Below are 19,542 nucleotides of genomic sequence, written 5' to 3'. Positions count from 1 at the left end.
AGTTAAGATGTAGAACTTGTTTAGAACAACAACAGTTCAAATAACTCATTAGTCCAGCCAGTAGCAGATAGACTAAAAAAAATTTCTAAAGGGATACTTCACAAATGGTACAGCTAATATCCTTCATACCCTAGGTAATTAAATCTTAAACTTCCTGCCTATTATCACATTTATGAGAGTAATTTTTTGATGAATTTAAGTCACTTCAGCACTGTAGTTATTCAACATAGCAGAGACACGCATTTCTCTTACGATTTTCATACAACAACATTGTTTCTTCTTTTCAGTGCAATCTGGTTGTGGATTATCCTACTTTTAATACATACTGAATCTACTTGCATAGGCTTGTAGTTTTGTCAAAACTATAACATAAGAAAAGGCCAAGTGTGAGTAGGACTCATGCGCTGAGGGTTCTGTACAAACTTAATTATGGGTGTTTATACAGCTTGTCCATCCTGGGAACAAACAGGGAACTTCAGTTTATATATGTCAATAGAGAAGTTTAACGAATGCAGTATATGTTCAAGTGACAAACAAATATTTTCGTGTGATTCATTTACAATTTAACAAGTTAAAGATTTTTACTTCACTTGTATTGTGATTCTCTAATTCTGGTCAGCGGGAAGTACCGCAATCGTTTGGGTCAGTGAGTTTTCCTGTATCAAAATATGATACAAATGACCTTATCTTTTGATTGACTTAGAACAGTGGTTTCCAAACTTCCTTAGACCATTGTCCCCGAGTGCAATTACACAGTAGCTAGTACCCCTCCACCACATTATCACCAACTTTGTGTGTGTGTGTGTGTGTGTGTGTGTGTGTGTGTGTGTGTGTGTGTGTGTGTGTGTGTTTTAGAATAAATGTAGGAGGAATTTGCAAGGTGCATCACAAGTACAACACACAACTTGTTCTCAAATAAGAAAGCTAGCTATCCACAGTGAGGTTGAACACTTGATACAAAAAGTACTTGCCTTTCATTACTCCTCTCCATTATGCCACTTGCTGGCACACTGTAACCCCATTTAAAATCGACAAAGTTCTAATTTATGCACTATACTTAAATCAAGGCCCCGGGAGTAGATAACATTTCATTAGAATTACTGACAGCCTTGGGAGAGCCAATACTGACAAAACTCCACCATGTGGTGAGCAAGATGTATGAGACAGGCGAAATACCGTCAAACTTCAAGAAGAATATAATAATTCCAATCCCAAAGAAAGCAGGTGTTTACAGATACGAAAATTACCGAGCTATCAGTTTAATAAGTCACAGCTGCAAAATACTAACACAAATTCTTTACAGACGAATGGAAAAATTGGTAGAAGCCGATCTTGGGGAAGATCAGTTTGGATTCTATAGAAATGTTGGAAAACGTGAGGCAATACTGACCCTACGACCCTGCTGACCCTACTGACCCTATCTTAAAAAAATAGATTAAGGAAAGGCGAACCTACATTCCTAGCATTTGTAGACTTAGAGAAAGCTTTTGACAATGTTCACCGGAATACTCTTTCAAATTCTGAGGGTGGTAGGGGTAAAATACAAGGAGCAAAAGGCTAGTTACAATTTATACAGAAACCAGATGGCAGTTACAAGACTCGAGGGGCATGAAAGGGAAGCAGTGGGTGGGAAGAGAGTGAGACAGGGTTGTAGTCTGTCCCCGATGCTATTCAATCTGTATATTGAGCAAGCAGTACAGGAAACAAAAGAAAAATTCGGGGTAGGTATTAAAATCCATGGAGAAGAAATAAAAACTTTGAGGTTCGCCGATGACATCGTAATTCTGTCAGGGGAAGCAAAGGACTTGGAAGAGCAGTTGAACGGAATGGACAGTGTCTTGAAAGGACGGTATAAGATGAACATCAACAAAAGCAAAACAAGGATAATGGAATGTAGTCAAAGTAAATCGGGTGATGCTGAGGGTATTAGATTAGGAAATGAGACACTTAAAGTAGTAAAGGAGTTTTGCTATTTGGGGAGCAAAATAACTGATGATGGTCGAAGTAGAGAGGATATAAAATGTAGATTGGCAATGGCAAGGAAAGCGTTTCTGAAGAAGAGAAATTTGTTAACATTGAGTATATATTTAAGTGTCAGGAAGTCGTTTCTGAAAGTATTTCTATGGAGTGTAGCCATGTATGGAAGTGAAACGTGGTCGATTAACAGTTTGAACAAGAAGAGAATAGAAGCTTTCGAAATGTGGTGCTACAGAAGAATGCTGAAGATCAGATCGGTAGATCACATAACCAATGAAGGGGTATTGAATAGAATTGGGGAGAAGAGGAGTTTGTGGTGCAACTTAACAAGAAGAGGGGATCGGTTGGTAGGACATGTTCTGAGGCATCAAGGGATCACCAATTTAGTGTTGGAGGGCAGTGTGGAGGGTAAAAATTGTAGAGGGAGACAGAGATCAATACACTAAGCAGATTCAGAAGGATGTATGTTGCAGTAGGTACAGGGAGATGAAGAAGCTTGCACAGGATAAAGTAGCATGGAGAACTACATCATACCAGTCTCAGGACTGAAAACGACGACAACAACAACAACAACTTAAATCATTTGACTGTTTCACTGCTTACTCTTGAAATGGCAAAATTCAGAAGACTTCAGGCTGTTGGCTGTTAATGTTTTGTGTGTCCATAGCCATAGCCATAATAATGCTGCTGCTGCTGCTACTACTACTACTTACTACTACTACTACTACTAATAATAATAATAATAGTGTGTACAGTAGTATAGTAGCCCTTGTGTAGTTACTGCTGTGTTGTGGTGTCAATTAATTCGTTTATCTCTTTCGACATCAGTCAATTTCTGGACTGCTGTAGGTACCATCTACAACTTTAAGAAATTTTCTTCAGACATTCAGCATCTGTTAGGTGTGTGTGTCATTTTTATCATCAGCAGTGTACATTACAAAGCACGAAATGTGTGTAGTGCCTGGACTATGTGGGGAACCTGCAACCTCCACTGCATGAATCCTACTAATTGAGAAAAAATAATTATTGATGGCTTATATAATCAATATTAGAGCCTTACAAAACAGTTATAAGGATAATGATCGCTTGAAAATAATCTAGTTTCGCAACTCATTCCGTTTTTACCCCTCAGAAAACTTTATTTTACCTCTTGGCGGGTAATTGCCCCCAAGTTGGGGAAACACTGATTTAGAAACTTAAGTTTTTACACTGCAAAGAGACCATGGAATTCCTTATGGGGCATAAATTTGAGCTTGATGTATCTAACCATTCCTGAGAACAGGGGTTTTCAACAGTCTCACAGACTGATGGCCCACAAAGTGATCCTCTAAGGGTTACATTTTTACAGCCTTAGGTACAGAAACCTTAAAATTGAGCATATGAATCCTTCTCTAAAGTGGTTTTCCATCAGATATAAAACAACTTCAAATGAGTTGTTATCTTCGTCTTCCCCTATAAAACAGAACTGATCAATTGATTCTGATTATTGCCTGGAACATATCTGTAAATTATAAGAAAGAAAAAATAATTGGCACATTGTCCAATTTTGTTTAGCTGAGCTTATTGCCAATTCTCAATAATGAAGGTCTCAGTTAGTAGATATCCATATCGGAGAGGTGTGTCAAATTTCTGCTATTTTGACATAGGGCCATATTAGTGATGTGCGCACACTAAATCAGATGTGGAAGAACAAGAGCAATTGTGCTCATCTGAACACCCCCCTACCACACAAACACACACACACACACACACACACACACACACACACACACACACACACACCAGAGAGAGAGAGAGAGAGAGAGAGAGAGAGAGAGAGAGAGAGAGAGAGAGAGAGAGAGAGAGAAAGAGAGGAGGAGGAGGAGGAGGAGGGGGGATAGGGAATTTGGACATCGCTTCAGTCTCACAACCCTGACTCCCGTTTCCCCTCATTTTGGTCCCACTTTCTTGTTGAGCGTAATGACTGGTGGATATGTGGATATTTAAACCTTACTACGTAATTGTTCATAGTTCCTGTCATTGTCATCGTCGTCATTGTCATCATTGTTTGAATGTTTACTTGAATTTTCATTTGAAGATGCTAGGTGTGCTACAGCTCACACTTACGTTTATTCTTGTTACTACTAACTACAATGCAGGACAAGTAACTATAGATGACATAAAATCACAGAAGGCAGAGGACATGCTATAAGTGCACTGTAACTTTGGTTTTTATATGTGGACTGCATGGCGGGGAATGTAAAGGTTCAACCAGTTGCTCCACTTGCAGAGTCCTGCGTATAGAGTGGCAAGTTACAGTATACCTACGGCAGTAAATCATGTAAAAGTTAAGTTAAGTTTAGTTATTTGCTTGTTCAGTGGTTCACAACTGTGATCTCCTCAATGACACAGAACAAGTCAGTTTTCCACTTGTTTAATTACGAATGTTGCTGCTGTTTACGAACTGATTAATTCTTTACAACTTTACAAGAGAGTAAATGTGTTGGGAGACTGTTGTTGGTATGCTGAACTACATTAAGAGCAGTGTAAAAGAGATTTTACAGCTGGCAACACACATTGATCTCGTTACTTCCTTCTGTGCAACAAACACTTAGGAATAATTTTCATAGGAAATAGAACAAGCATTTTATGGCACATGAGACACCATTGCTCACTAAGTAAACATTTGTTGATAGTGATTTTGGTACAACAGAAACAGTCACACTGTCCCAAAACATTACTTGTAGCAGTGATGATCACTTAGATATCAAACAAGGCCAATCACACAAGGGGGCCATTGACTACACCACCCAACCTGTAGGTCAAGCGTCCACCGAAATCGCAGCACCATGACAGTATACATAACAAATGAAGCAGCACATTCTTGTATTTGAGGGGGGGGGGGGGGGGGGGTTAAATACGTATCCTGAGAAGTTGCAGCAGAGGGAAAGCCTGAGCACACTGGCAAACTCTGTCAAGCTCATGGCTTGGCAAAGCAAGGCAGCAGAATGGTTCATCAGCCTGTGCTGTAAGTTGGTGGCTTGACTAACAGATGGTGATACTGTGGCTCCTTGTGCTTAGTGATTACAGATGGCAGTCACCACAGACATTTTATTCCTCAGTGCCTCATTACTCAAGAATACGATGCTGGTAGAAAGTAGGAAAATTTAGCAAACATTTTGACATACTCATCTAAAAATTCTGACATTGCCTGTAATTAAAAAGTTGCATATGATTTGTAACTCAGGCCTTTAGTTCAATTTCTCCTCAACATCAGTACCTAAGAATTTAGAATATTCATTTTTATTTGTTGGTCATCAGTAGCATATTCTCTATAATAGTGTGCTCAGGCTTTGTAGAGATCAGAATTGAATGAATTGTTTTAGTTAAGTTCATGTGCAATCTGTTTGCGGAGAACAATTTTATAAAACAATGAATACATAATTGTATTGTTAAGTATGTTTTGTAATGTTGAGTGAGAGATGGTTAAGGAGAAATACCTTTCTCAGCTTTCCAGCAGAGCTTTGTACTACATGTGACATCTGTGAGATAATTTGGAACTCTCATTCTTGGACAAATAAATTAAAATAAATTGAAACAGTAACAGTAACAAGTTGGATAACTTACACAACTACATATTATTGCTGCCAGCACCAGTCATAAAACAAGCTGATGTGTAAATATACTCTTACACATAAGTAATTTCCAGATAATATTGACATATTTGTGGCCATCTGTCCTTTCATTTTTGAAGCAGAAAAGGAAAAAAGAAATAATGCTCCTAGTTTGGTATCACAGAAGTTTCGCCACTCTAAGTGAATATTTAATGTGGTGAAGATTCAGAGTAGGATACAGCATGCTTTATCTTCAGATCACGATCTGGCGGGTATTTCCTGGTTGTGATTGTAAGGACACTGTACTTGTATTTCAGAGTATCATGGTTGAAATCCTCAAAAATCATTCATATTTTGGTTGCTTATGTTTTTCTTAACTTATTTGAACAAAGTTCTAAGATGCCTTCTTTGTGATTTCTTTTCCCATTCCTGTGAAACCAGGAAGTGTGGTAATAAATAGAAAACCAAATGCTTAATTCTTTTTTCACTATACACACCACCACCACCACCACCACCATCACCAACAACAACAACAACAACAACAACAACAACAACAACAACCCCGACCCCTTCATCCCCTTCCAGTGAATTTGAAGAGGGAAGAGTGACATTTTCATATCTAAAAATTGATTTTAATTTTTTTCAGGCTCACAAAGTACCCTCTGCTTTTTGAGAGTCTGGCAAAGTACACATCAGAAAGTTCTGATGAAGTTTCTGGAGTACAGCGTGCAGTTGAAAGAAGTAAAGAAATTCTGAACCATGTAAACCACGCTGTGCGTGAGGCCGAGGATAACCAGAGGTTATTAGATATACAGAAAAGGTTAGACAAATCAGGTTTTGAGAAAGTCGATCACCCAATGGCTGGAGAGTTCAAGGTAAGCTACTATCTCACCTCAGACTAGTATATTTAATACTGTTACCAGTCACCATTGTTTCACAATAACTTTTTAATGTGTTGTATGTATATATGTGTATTGCTTAAAGATTGACATGCATTCATCCATCCATCAGTTGCACAGCTAAATTATGTTTGAGTTAATGTATTAAGTCTCTGTATTTTTGCATCTGATTGTAAATTGGGTCCTGCCTACTGCAAGCTTACGTAAAATGCTTTGTTCAAAACGGTTCCTTCTAAATTATATGACTCAATTTGTCTTTAATTGTGGCACTTAGAGTAGATGGTTAATGATCACTCTGTCACATTACTTGTAGAATACACAAGTTTCAGTTAATCAGATATAACAAGCATTGATGTATCAAGTACATTCTGTAATTGCTAGCTTCCTATTAAAACTTGAAAGCTGACATTAGGAGAACAAAGGATGAAGCTGATGGAAAATAGTTGTTTCTACATATAAAGTGGATAATTTGAGGGCATTCGTAAAGTAAGGTCTCCCATATTTGTAAATATACAAACAACTGTTTGTTTTATATAATATTTGCATCATCTTAGAGATTGAAAAAATCATTGCTTTTATTCACAAACGTTATTTCCGTTAATGCGTTTTGGGTAGATGCTGAAGTAGCTATACAATGCCCATGTCATACTCCCAGCTCACTGCCATGTCCTTCAGGAAGCATTGAAACTTAGCTTTCACCTAGCAGAACCACTGTCCTGACAAATGTTCTTTCAACTTTGGGACCAGGTGGTAGCTACTAGACACAAAGTGCAGACTGCATGTTAGGTGGGTGGTGATGTTCCAGCCGAAGTTTTTGTGAGAGATTGACAGTTTGATAGGTGATGTGTGAACAGGCATTTTCGTGGAGAAACCTTAGCCCTTGCTCAGTATTGTTCTTCTCTGCTTCTAAATTGCCCTTCAGAGTTTGTCCAGTGTTTCACAGCACCATTCAGCATTTATTGTTGTTCCAGGAGGCAGGAAATTTACAAATAGTGTACCCCCTTCCAGTCACAAAACACAGTTGCCATGGCTTTACCTGCACACTGTGGTCATTGAATTTTCATGGTTGTAACAGAGAAAGAGAGCCAGCCACCCCTCCCCCTGTCAGGTGTGAAGTGGAATGCCCTGGCTTTGTTACTCATGATGATGAAGTTAAAGAAGTCATCCTTCCTGTCTGCGCAACAGCTAAGAAAGGCACAGGAGGAATTAACTTGATGCTGTTTGTGGCCTTCTGTTAGTACATGCACTTTCTACCTTGCGCAGTTTTCCTGATATTACAAGTTTTCTGTTAAAATCCTGTGGATGGTGGTTCAGGAAACCACAGAAACCAAGATGTGAGACAGCCATCCAGAGTAATCCTCTGATAATTATGCATAAATATCTCTGACCTTCGCGACTGTTTCGTCGGAAATATACACCCTACTACACGTTTCAGTGTCGTGAATTCCACTGCGACCAGCTGTAGACATTGTACACCACGCGTGAATGTTTTTCATACCCATGCACAACTGTCCACACATTTCAGTCAATTGGTGATGAATTTCTGCTGTTTTAACACCTTTTGCATTCAAAATTCGAATAACTGTGTGAACATCAGACTTGGCATCAGTATTCAATGGGAGCTGCATTTTGAATAGCTGCCAACCCTAGAGTGAGCATCTGAAGAAAGTGCACGTTTGCTTATTTGGGAGTGGAGACAGTGATCCTTTCAACATTGGGGCCAACAGCTGCGTTAAGTTTCTCTGTGCCTCCAAAAAAGGGAGACACTCTTTGGGATTGTTCTCGTATTTTGAAAATTGACATAGCGGAAATTGAGACAATAGTGGATGAGCAGGAACTTCCACAAGGTGTTCATACTATAATATTTTTCAAATAAGATGGTTGTAAACCCAAATGAGCAAAATCCTGTTTTAAGAAAGGCAGTGAATTTGACATATCTTACCTTGGTATAAGTTTAGCATAATGTATCGAGTGTGTCGATATGAAAGCTGTGAGGTTTGGTCTGTCAGCACATTTAATGTAATTGCAAGTGATGACAGCATCCAGTGCAACTAGCTAATGCATGTTCCAGCAGTTCGTCTATTAGTGGAAGAACAGCAGTCATTACAAACCTTATGGTATCCAGTTCCTCTCAGCCATGGAATTAAAGCACAACTTTTGTGAAAATGTTTTCTTGTGATGTCCATATCTGAACAGGTAACAACAGTTTTGCTGTTCAGGGAAAATTTTTATTGAAGGCCCAAGTAGTGTGAAGCCATTGTGAATTATGCATTTCAGAGCACTGAGATAAGTCTCAAGCAGTGATTGTCCGACAAGGGTGAATGTTCATAGATACTCCATATGAAGTGCTGTTCTGTGATTTGTAGAGGTGGCCAATAGGTAAAAAATAGTTTGGAGGTTGTTGAACAAGAAATGCTGCTACTCAAGGAAATAGATAAAAGTTGTCGAGGCTTTACACTGCTAACAGACATTTACAAATGTGTAATAGTGGGAAAGCATTGGCAGGAACAGTCACGAGGAACAATTTTGTTAACACAAAGATGATTCTGAGAGATAAGTATTATATACTAATCACAAATGAACTGACTGTAGTGACAAGGCCTAGCCTAGAGAATACTACTGTTTTTAATTGTTTTCCAAAATGGATGTGTAATTTTCTGAACCAGTTAATGTCAAATAACTTTGGCATTTTCTTGTTTTAATGGCCACAATTGGATCAGATAGTCTACACTGACCTAGCAGTGAAAATTATACCCAATAACGTGCTGGTTGAAAGTCACATTTTTCACATAAACAAGAGCTTCAGGAGGACGATTCAAACCATAGAGAAATAGCAGTGCTGAACGCAAGTCAATAAATATTGTGAAACATACATCTAACAAGGATAACACCATACAAGAAGGTTCTCTAGATCAGGCCTGTTCACCGATCTGCTCATGCAATCTCTCTCTCTCTCTCTCTCTCTCTCTCTCTCTCTCTCTCTCTCTCTCTCTCTCTCTCTCTCTCCCCCCCCCCCCCCCCCCTCTCTCTCTCTCTCTCTCTCTCTCTCTCTCTCTCTCTCTCTCTCTCTCTCACTCTCACTCTCACACACACACACACACACACACACACACACACACACACACACACACACACACACACACACACAGTTAGAAACCAGCCAGCCCATACTGACTAATGGAAGGGGAGGATTAGGCAAGTGGAGAAGGAATTGCAACAAAGCACCTTGACGAAATGTTCTCAGTGAGTCTATTCTATGGCCACTAATAGTTCTGTGAAGCTATCACTTAACAGTGGCTAATTAATGCCTTTCATGGCAAATTTATTTCCTAAAGCTGTGCTGCAATGATGAGAAATGACAATGAAATGAAATTCACACTACTTTTAATTTTGTGAGGCAAAGAACACAGTCAGCTAAGTACGAAACATGATACTTGCTATGACTGATGTTGCCTTATGGTGAATGTCATTTTCTGACGATATTTAAATTGACATCAACTTGTATTTTGTGATTATCTTATTCACACGTAAAACACAAAAACACTGTATGTAAATGTGTTATACTTGCTTTGCTTTTCATTAAAGTATCAATATCTGGTACAATTTTGTGAGCACTGCTAATTCAAAGATAAGCTTTTAAATTGAAGTCAGTCAGTGTGCTTCTGTGGGTAGGTTTTGTGCTCTTTACTGTGGAAAAAAGTCACTCACACAAATATTTAGATATACATGTTGACATAATTGTAGCTACCAGATTGTGAAGTTGCAGATATTTGTGTTGGAGAAACTTTTTATATGGGTCTAGAATACTTAGTTTATTGTGAAACTCATCACTCAACTTTGCCACACTGCAGGTTCTAACTGTAGGTAGATGTCCTGCAATAATACTGTTGTGTGTGACCTTCACTTTGAAATTCCTAACTCATGTCATTACTCTCGAGAGAGCACACAGTTAACGCTTCCCCCTGCAATATGTAATGACTTCTACAGCATCATTTTATAGTGAGCACTCACAACCCAGAAGGTGAGGGAGTGAGAGTGCTCATGCATGTTTAGCCACTGTCTGAACAGGCCTGCTCTAGATTATGCCCCACCAAATATTTCCAGTGTAGACAATGTCTGAGATGATGATCAGAGAAGAAATAAGAATTTGATGAAGTTGTTTATATATTTCTCACATATTCTTAAAAAAAAAAACTGTTGGCAGTTTTAGTAGATAATATCCATGGAATGTGTGAAAGAACTCAGCATTCCTAACAATCTGATAAATTTCATAAATTCTTTCCCTTAATCATCAAAATTTAAGAGTATATTTCATCTTTGCATGCAATCCATAAAATACTAACACCATAGCTTTTACAAAACTCAACGAAATTAATTCCTGTGCACCTTGCTAATTTCAGACAACTCCATGAAAGCACAGAAATCATACTATGAATTCAAAAGGCTAACAATATTGCTATGGTTGTATTGCAGTTCCCAAAGGGAAATCTAAATTGCACAAATACAAATAATTAAGTGTACCAGGTTTAAGTTAGGGGTGTGAGAAATGGACTTTGACAAAAAGAGAGTAAAATAAAATCTAGGAAGATCTCATATTAATGTGTTAATTTTTTAAAAAATCATGAAGAACAAAAATTAGTAAGTGGGAAACGACATATAAAACAGGAAAAGATTGACCGAAGAAAGAGAATACACAGGAAGAAATTGGGAGCTTCATGCAAACTCAGATAACTGAATCAAAGAACTTCATGTGACCCGGTAACACAATAATAATAGTAATAGTAATTAATTATAATATGGTCGTAAAGATTGGTTGATTCCATAAATCCTGGCAAGGAAAAAGTTGCCTTCAAAATAAAACTATGTTCAGGTATTCAGGCATACTTGGAGGATGCCATGCCTGTGACACTTGCAGCAAACAAGGTCTGACAAAGTGGTAGACTCCCAAGGAACCAAACTGTCTGTCATGCTAAGAGTTTAGTGCAAAGACACATTTTTGACCTTAGAAACACCCCTTGTGTTCAGATAGATTTAATTAAAGTTGATTAACCCACAGTTTATTATAATTGTGGTCCAGTTTTTCACTGCAAAAAGTCACATTTGAGGTTCTACAAATAAGCAATAAGACAGATGTCGCAAATTTCCAGCATAAAATAATTTGTTCCTAAATATGTTTTTCCACATAAAGTGACAAGAAAACAATATGTTTAATTAGTTATTTTCTTAATTATTTAGTTATTTATTATTTATTTTTATTTGACCTAATCAGTTTTTGGTTAGAGACATTTGATGCCACTTGGATGACTTTACACATCCATGATGATGATGATAGATGATTACAACACACATAATCAGTCGCAGGTGAAGAAAATTTTTGCTCCTGCTGGGAATTGAACCTGGGGCTCTCTGATAATGTGTCAGCAACTGTAAGCACAAGACACAAACTGCTGACACAGCTTAAAGAGAGCAGTGTGAATGGCGTATTGAAGGCTAAGGAAAGAAACCTACTATACATACCAATTTTTGGTTTGAATTTAAAGTGAACATCAATGATCAGGAATTTAGTGTCGTAACATGTTTATAAGACACACCTTACAGCTGACACTGCCCGAGTTTACAGTGTCTGCATTTAGAACTCAGACACGCCAGTATAGCAGACAATGCAACTGCCTCGTGAATTGCTATGTTCATTAAGTCAAAGTGCAAAATTATTCGAGATAGTGGGAATTTTTTTATAGATTACATTTTTTCTGATAAATCTGTGGTTGTTACTTTCAACACATTTTTGTTTTACAGAACTTGGACCTGACAAAACATAAACTTATTTATGAAGGCCCTCTTAACTGGAGGATCAGTAATCGCCAGAAGCTGATAGACCTCCATGTGCTGCTGTTGGATGATGTTATAATTCTCCTGCAGAAGCAGGATGAAAAGTACTGCCTCAAATTCTATAACACAATAACTAGTGGCAGCAGTGAACGAATGCCCACTCTTAGCCCAGTCATCAAGGTCTCAACAGTGCTCGTCAGGCACAATGCTGTTGGTGAGTAATGGATGATAGCTATTTCAGCACATCGAACACTATTCACGGCACAGTATTTTTACCTTCAACAATTCTAAGAGGGAACAGTATGTATTTTTATTTCTTTTTCTTACTGAAATAGCTGGAAAGAAACCTTCAATCCCAAATTTGAATTGGTAACACAATTTTATGCTGTGACTTTTTCAATTTTATAAATAAAGATAATTACCTGTTCATCTAATTGGGATGGATGTATAAGAACATTCTTTAAGTGATAATTTGCTGGTTGTTATAGTTAATTCATTTGCTTGTGCCTTTGTCCCACAGTTTTCACAGGGACAGCATGGTTACAGTTACATTTGGCATGGTTAATTTGAAGGGGTGGCCGGATGCCCCTCCTGCCGCCACCCCACAACACCCCAGGACGAAATCAGTCTTCCCCATCTAGTGTAAATTGTGAAATAGTGTGAATGTGTTTCAAATGTCTGCGAGTCGTGTAAGTGTGGTGGGACGTGGTGACCAGCCCAGTACTCACCTAATGGGATGTGGAAAACCCTAAAAACCACATGCAGTGTGGCTGGCTCACCAGCCCTCATCATTAATCTGCCTGGCGGATTCGATCTGCGGCTGGCGGGCCTACCAGAGTCCAGGAAGCAGTGCATTAGCGCTCTCGGCTAACCTGGCGGGTTGGTTTTTGTTGTTAACTAGAGGGCCTAAAAAGAGTTTTTAGGGAATTCTGTTTGCAATATTCTGTCACTGCCAGGTAGATAAGTTTTGTGCATTTAACATACACAATTAAATTGTGAAACAAATAGTATTTTGCCATCAGGTAATTAACTCATATTCCATTAATTAACTTGCAGTTTGGCATCTTTGTGCAGTTTCTAAGCTTGTTAGGAAACAGTTTAGAGCAGATAATAAATGCAAATGCTTCTGTATGTCTGTAATCACAACTGATCCAGTTGGACTGAAAAAAGATATTACCAGATTATCTGAATTTGGGATAAGGCTCTACTTTGACATCTGACTGACATTTCTTGTTGGGGAACATTGTTTCCTGTATGCTGGTAGTTCAACATGGCTTCATGTTCCTGCTTTATTTGGTTCACAGTCTACCTTCCAATTTGTCAATTTGACTCTCAATAGCTTCTTACTACTTGCATCTTGACCTTCCCCCACATTTATTTCCAGTAGGGGAGGCATACCGACCCCAATGCCATCTCCTCCTCCCCCTACCCCCCAGCAAATTGACAAGATCTAGTGTGCTAACCTTTGTAGATGTGGTTTGTAGGCAGTTTTCCACATGTCACTAAGTGAACACTGCGCTGGTGCCCCTCTAGAATCAGATAACACTCCACAGACATTGAGAACAAATTTACTCTGTTCACACATTGACTAGGTACACTGATTCCATCCTGGGGGCGGAGGGTTAATAGGAGACCGGTGATCTTGGACATTTAGTCTCCTTAAATCCTTAATCAACAGCAGGAATCCATAATTATTTCTCCACCTCACTTAATGAAAACTTACATCAAAATTGTAAGAGTATGTGGCAGATTGGACAGGGTTACTCTGTGAGGTTATAAACTGGAGACTAAATGGAAGAAATTGGAAAAAAAGTTGTGTATCTATTAAGGAGATGGGATCTTCATAAATTGATGGAAACAGAGGTTCTGAGTTTGAGGGAGCATTTGGCTGAAATGTAGAGGGGAGGGGGGAATATAAAAGATGATGAGTGGCTAGGCTGAGAAATCAAATAGGACAGGCAGCAGAGGATAATATTCTTAAAAAGCAGGACATGGCAGATACTGAATTTGACAAAAACATAAAACATTAAAAAACCATCAAATGAAGCCGGCAAAAGATAATACAGGCATCTGAAGAAATGCAAAACGGCTAACAGGAATGGCTAGGGGAAAAAGCAGGGCTGAAGAAGCATGTACAACTAGTGAAAAAGACATAAAGCACCTATAGGGATATGTGAGACACCTTTGGAGAAGATAGAAGCAACTGTGTGAATATCAAGAGCACAGATGGCAAGCCAATAAACAAGGGAAAGCTGAAAGATGGATGGAATATGTAGAGGCTATATTAGTGATACAAACTAGGCAGCGCCATAGAAAGGGAAGTAGATGAAGGTATAGAAGATACAGTGAAAACAACGTCACAGAGCACCAAAGGCCGTGACTGGAAACAAGGCCCCATGAGTAGACAAAATTAAGTCACAAGTATTTCGACTGTTGGGAGAGCAGTGCTTCACAGAATTGTAACATCTGATGTGCAAGACATGTGACATCCAAAATATCCTCATGCTTCAGGAAGAATGTAATCATTCCAGTTCCAGTGAAAGCAGGTGTTACAGGTGTGAATATTACCAGAATCTCAATTCAGTAAGTCATGATTGCAAAATAACAACAGGATTATTTAGAGAGGAATGGAAAATATGATAGAATCTGACCTTAGGAAGATACGTTTGGGTTGCGAAGAAATGGAGAACTGCAAGACCCAATGCTGATGCAGTGACTTCTCTTAAAAGATAGGTTAAAGAAAGGTAAGCTTGTGTTCATAGGATTTGTAAACGTGGAGAAAGCTTTCAGCTGGACTACACTCACCAAAATTTTGAAGATAGCAAGAGTAAAATACAGAGAGGGACACTTCATGTAAAACTGCTACAGAAATCAGATGACAAGTACACAGGCAGTTACACACAGTCAAGGAAGTGAAAGGGAAGCAGTAGTTGACAAGGGTGTGAGACAGGATTGTAGCCTGCCACTGATGTTATTCACTCTATACACTGAGCAAGCAGTGAAGGAAACCAATGAGAATTTAGGGAAAAATTGAGGTCAAACAAATAAAAACTTCATAATTTCCCAATGGTGTACTTGCCGAAGATGGAAGATTACTTGGGAGAGCAGTTGAACAGAATGGATAGTGTACCGAAAATGTATTATATGAGCAACATCAACAAAAGTGTACAGGTGTAGCTGAATTAAATCAGGGGAAACCAAGGGCATTGAATTTGGAAATTACACACTAAAAGAAGTCATTACATTTGCTATTTGATCAGGATAGTAATGGATTATGGCTGAAGAAGAGGGGTTACAAAATACTACAAAATACATACTGGCAGTAGAAAGAAAAGCATTTCAGAAAAAAACAGGCATTTGTTTGCATCAAATAAAAATTTGTTAGGAAGTCTCTTCTGGAGGTATTTGCTTGGAGTGTAGCCTTTTACATAAGTTAAACATGGACTGTAAGCAGTTGAAGCAAGGGTAGAAAATGTGGCTTTTCAGGCTTTTCCAAGAGATGTGTTACAAATACACTTCTTGGGTTTGCTGCGAGATCATATTCTGTAAATACCGCAATATTTCATTGATGCAATTGCTTGACATCTTCAAGTGTTGGTAGATGCTGCTGTCACAACTTCAAGATGTGATTGATGATGTTCACACATTGTTGTCAGAATTTTTTAGGCAATATGCATGCGCAGCAAGATGTTTGCAGTTGCAGGAAAGCAGAATTGCTAGTGCTCCCTGCTGGGAGCAGCAGAAAGGCCATCCATCTTCGCAGTGTGGGCAATGACTTTGTTGCCAGATGTCGCTGTGGTTAAAAGCTGAATTAATTGTCAGCAGTGCGCTGCATCGAATCATGAATTGGAAGTTCTTGTTTTCTCTGTTATGATTTAATGACAGCCAGTGCTGGATTCCAGGTGGTGCTTAGTTGAAAACCAGCATCCTTGCTGATCAGACAGTCCAGCATACAGGCATGTGTGCATCCTTAACAATACAGTCCCAGAAATATGACATTGGGGATAAAATTTCATTCTTTCCATAAAACATATGATGCTGTGTGTCGAGGCAGTGCCCCATACGTGTGTGACAATGTTATTTAACGCAACTTTCTTGTACGGTTCAACACGTCCGCCCCATATAATATTTTCCACATTGGTGTGGGGTCTTACAAATGCCATATTTCCTAATGCCTAGGTTGTATGCGACCAAACACGATAAACTTCTTAATGTTACTGGTGGCACTTCATGTCTTGTCTTTTGACAATTATTTCCAGTCTGGAGAACATGCTGCCAAATAGGGCAAGAACGCCGTTTCAGTGGGTGCCTCCTCATCTTCATTCACGTGCCTGCTTTGAATTTGCCTTGAACAGAATGAATGGCATATCTGCCTGTTGGAATAGCCGTTGTGTTGAAATACTGCTCTGAGATATTGTATCTGAGCAGGTAGACTGTCAACATCTATGAACACACGTGCTCTATGCACCAAAGAGCTTAGTACACTACCGCTTTGTGCAGGGTGGTGATAACTTGTGGCCACAAAAGGGATTCAGGTTTCCAGTTATGTGCCACCTGGAATCTAGCACTGGCTGCCATTAAATCAAAACAGGGAAAATGAGAACATCTGATTTGTGACTTCTTGCAATGAAGTGCTGAGATTTAATTCAGCTTTTAACCACAGGAGCATCCCGCAGCACAATTATTGCCCACAACGCACTCGCAGAAGGCCTTACTGTGACTCCCAGCTCAGGGGCACTAGCTGCTCTGCTTTGCTCCAACTGCGAGCATCTTGTTGAGCACACTTGTATTGCCTGCTCCCAACCTGATAAATTTTGATGCCGCCACATGATTATCAGTAGTAGCATCTTGGCGTAGTGACAGTAGCAACTACCACCACCAGTTACATTGAATGAAATACTGTGGTATTAAAACAATACGATCCAGCAGCAAATCTGAAGAGTGTATTCGTAAGAATAGAACATTTTGAAACATGGTAGAGGAGGAGTAGGAGAGTTAATGTAATCTGAATGTTATTTTGCCTTGAGTTCTGTAATGGGAATATGTGGTACCAGTAACTCAATGTTTTACTGTAATATTCAGTGCTACATGTGTGTGTTCCTGTGAAATCAAAATTGTACTGAAGATAAGATGTCAGGTGCATCTTAATGTTAATTGTTGATAGGCATAGAGTACTTCTTATTGTTCTGGTGGTCTTCTTTCCGTAGAGTAGATTGACGCAGCTCTCCATTCTACTCTATCCTGTGGAAGCCTCTTCATCTCCGAGTAACTACTGCTACCTGTATCCCTCTGAATCTGCTTACTGTATTCATCTCTTAGTCTCCCTCTACATGCTTCCCTCCAGTACTAAATTGGTGATCCCTTCTTGTCAGAGAATGTGTCGTACCATCCAATCCCTTCTTCTGATCGGGTTGTACCACAAATTCCTCTTCTCCCCAATTCTATTCGGTTTATCCTCATTAGTTACATGACCTAACCATATAATCTTCATCTTCTTTCTGTAGCACCACATTTGAAATGCTTCTATTCTTTTCTTGTATAAGCTGTTTATCTTTTATGTTTCTCTTCCATGCATGACTACGTGCCATACAAATACTTTCAGAAACGACTTCCTGAGATTTAAATCTATACTTAACATTAACAAATTCTTTTCTTCAGAAAAGCTTTTCTTGCCATTGACAGTCTACAATTTTATGTCCTCCCTACTTCGATCATAATCAGTTCTTTCCTTCCCAAATACCAAAACTCATTTATTACTTTAAGTGTCTCACTGCCTGATCTTATTCCCTCAGCATCACCTGGTTGAATTCAACTACATTCCATTGTCCTTGTTTTGCTTTTCTCGATGTTCATCTTACATCGTCCTTGTGAGACCCTGTCCATTCTGTTCCGCTGCTCTTCTAAGTTCTTTGCTGTCTCTCCAAAACTGCATTGTCATTTGCAAACTTCAAAGTTTTTATTTCTTCTGCCTGGACTTCAATTCCTACTCTGAATTTTTATTTTGTTTCCTTTACTGCTCGCTCAGTATATAGATTGAATAACATCATAGATTGACCCTGTCTCACTCCCTTCCCAACCACTGCTTCCCTTTCATGCCTCTCGACTCTAATAACTGCCATCTGGTTTCTGTACAAATTGTAAATAGCCTTTCGCTCCCTGTATTTTACCCCTGCCACCTTCAGAATTTGAAAAAGAGTATTCCAGTCAACATTGTCAAAAGCTTTCTCTAAGTCTACAAATGCTAGAAACGTAGGTTTGCTTTTCCTTAAATTATCTTCCATGAGAAGTCATAGGGACAGTATTGCCTTGTGTGTTCATAAATTACTCCGGAATCCAATCCGACCTTTCCAGAGATCGGCTTCTACCAGTTTTTCCATTTTTCTGTAAATGTCTCATGTTAGTATTTTGCAGCTGTCACTTATTAAACTGATAGTTTGGTAATATTCACACCTGTCAGCATCTGCTTTCTTTGGAACTGGGATTATTATATTCTTCCTGAAGTCTGAGGCTATTTCGCCTGACTCGTACATCTTGTTCATCAGATGGAAGAGTTTTGTCATGGCTGGCTCTCCCAAGACTATTGGTAGCTCTAATAGAATGTTATCTACTCCTGGTGTTGTGTTTTAACTTAGGTCTTCCAGCGCTTTGTCAAATTCTTCACACAGTATCATATCTCCTGTTTCACCTTCACCTTCATCTACATGCTCTTCCATTTCCATAATATTGTCCTCTAGTACATCGCCCTTGTATAGGCCCTCTATATATTCCTTCCAACTTTCTGCTTTCCCTTCTTTGCTTAGGACTGATTTTCCATCTGAGCTCTTAATATTCATGCTTTCAGCCATTCGCACTACTAGAGTGGGCGCCATGTAACTTGGTGGGTGAGGACTGGATGCTCAGTAGCACGAAAGCCACATGACCTGCTGACCAATAGGAGTCAGTCAGCCATAGTGAGCATCCAATTTAATGTCATTCTGTGCAGAGCAAGTTATTACTGGTTTTAACATTGTGTGTGGTGCTGTTTCAGAAGTTATTGCAAGGCATTGTGGTAATATGAATGGCAACAGCAAATCTCACCCAGTATTACACAGGCAGTCAAGAGAGATAATATTTTCCATGTATCAGTTCTTTGGACGGGAGCTGGAAGTGGCAGCCACAACTGACAAAAAAGCATCGCCCAGTGTTGCCAAGTGCCAAGAATGAACAGTTAAGGCATGTGGTATCAGTTAAAGAACTGTACAACA

At 39.0% G+C, this 19,542-nt stretch overlaps 1 protein-coding gene across 7 annotated transcripts in view; it reads left to right on the top strand.

Annotated features, from left to right (window-relative positions):
* Positions 1-19,542, top strand: part of LOC126320879 (rho guanine nucleotide exchange factor 12) — a 1,029,890-nt gene that overhangs the window by 832,435 nt on the left and 177,913 nt on the right. For all 7 annotated transcript variants that reach the window (XM_049994132.1, XM_049994128.1, XM_049994129.1 and 4 more), the window contains 2 exons: positions 6,217-6,445; positions 12,266-12,512. In XM_049994132.1, the coding sequence (XP_049850089.1) occupies positions 6,217-6,445; positions 12,266-12,512 (476 nt within the window). The remainder of the gene's footprint in view (positions 1-6,216; positions 6,446-12,265; positions 12,513-19,542) is intronic.

Source organism: Schistocerca gregaria, chromosome 2 (assembly GCF_023897955.1).
Source record: "Schistocerca gregaria isolate iqSchGreg1 chromosome 2, iqSchGreg1.2, whole genome shotgun sequence".
NCBI classification, from domain to species: Eukaryota; Metazoa; Arthropoda; class Insecta; order Orthoptera; family Acrididae; genus Schistocerca; species Schistocerca gregaria.
This window is presented reverse-complemented; position numbering and strand designations above follow the sequence as displayed.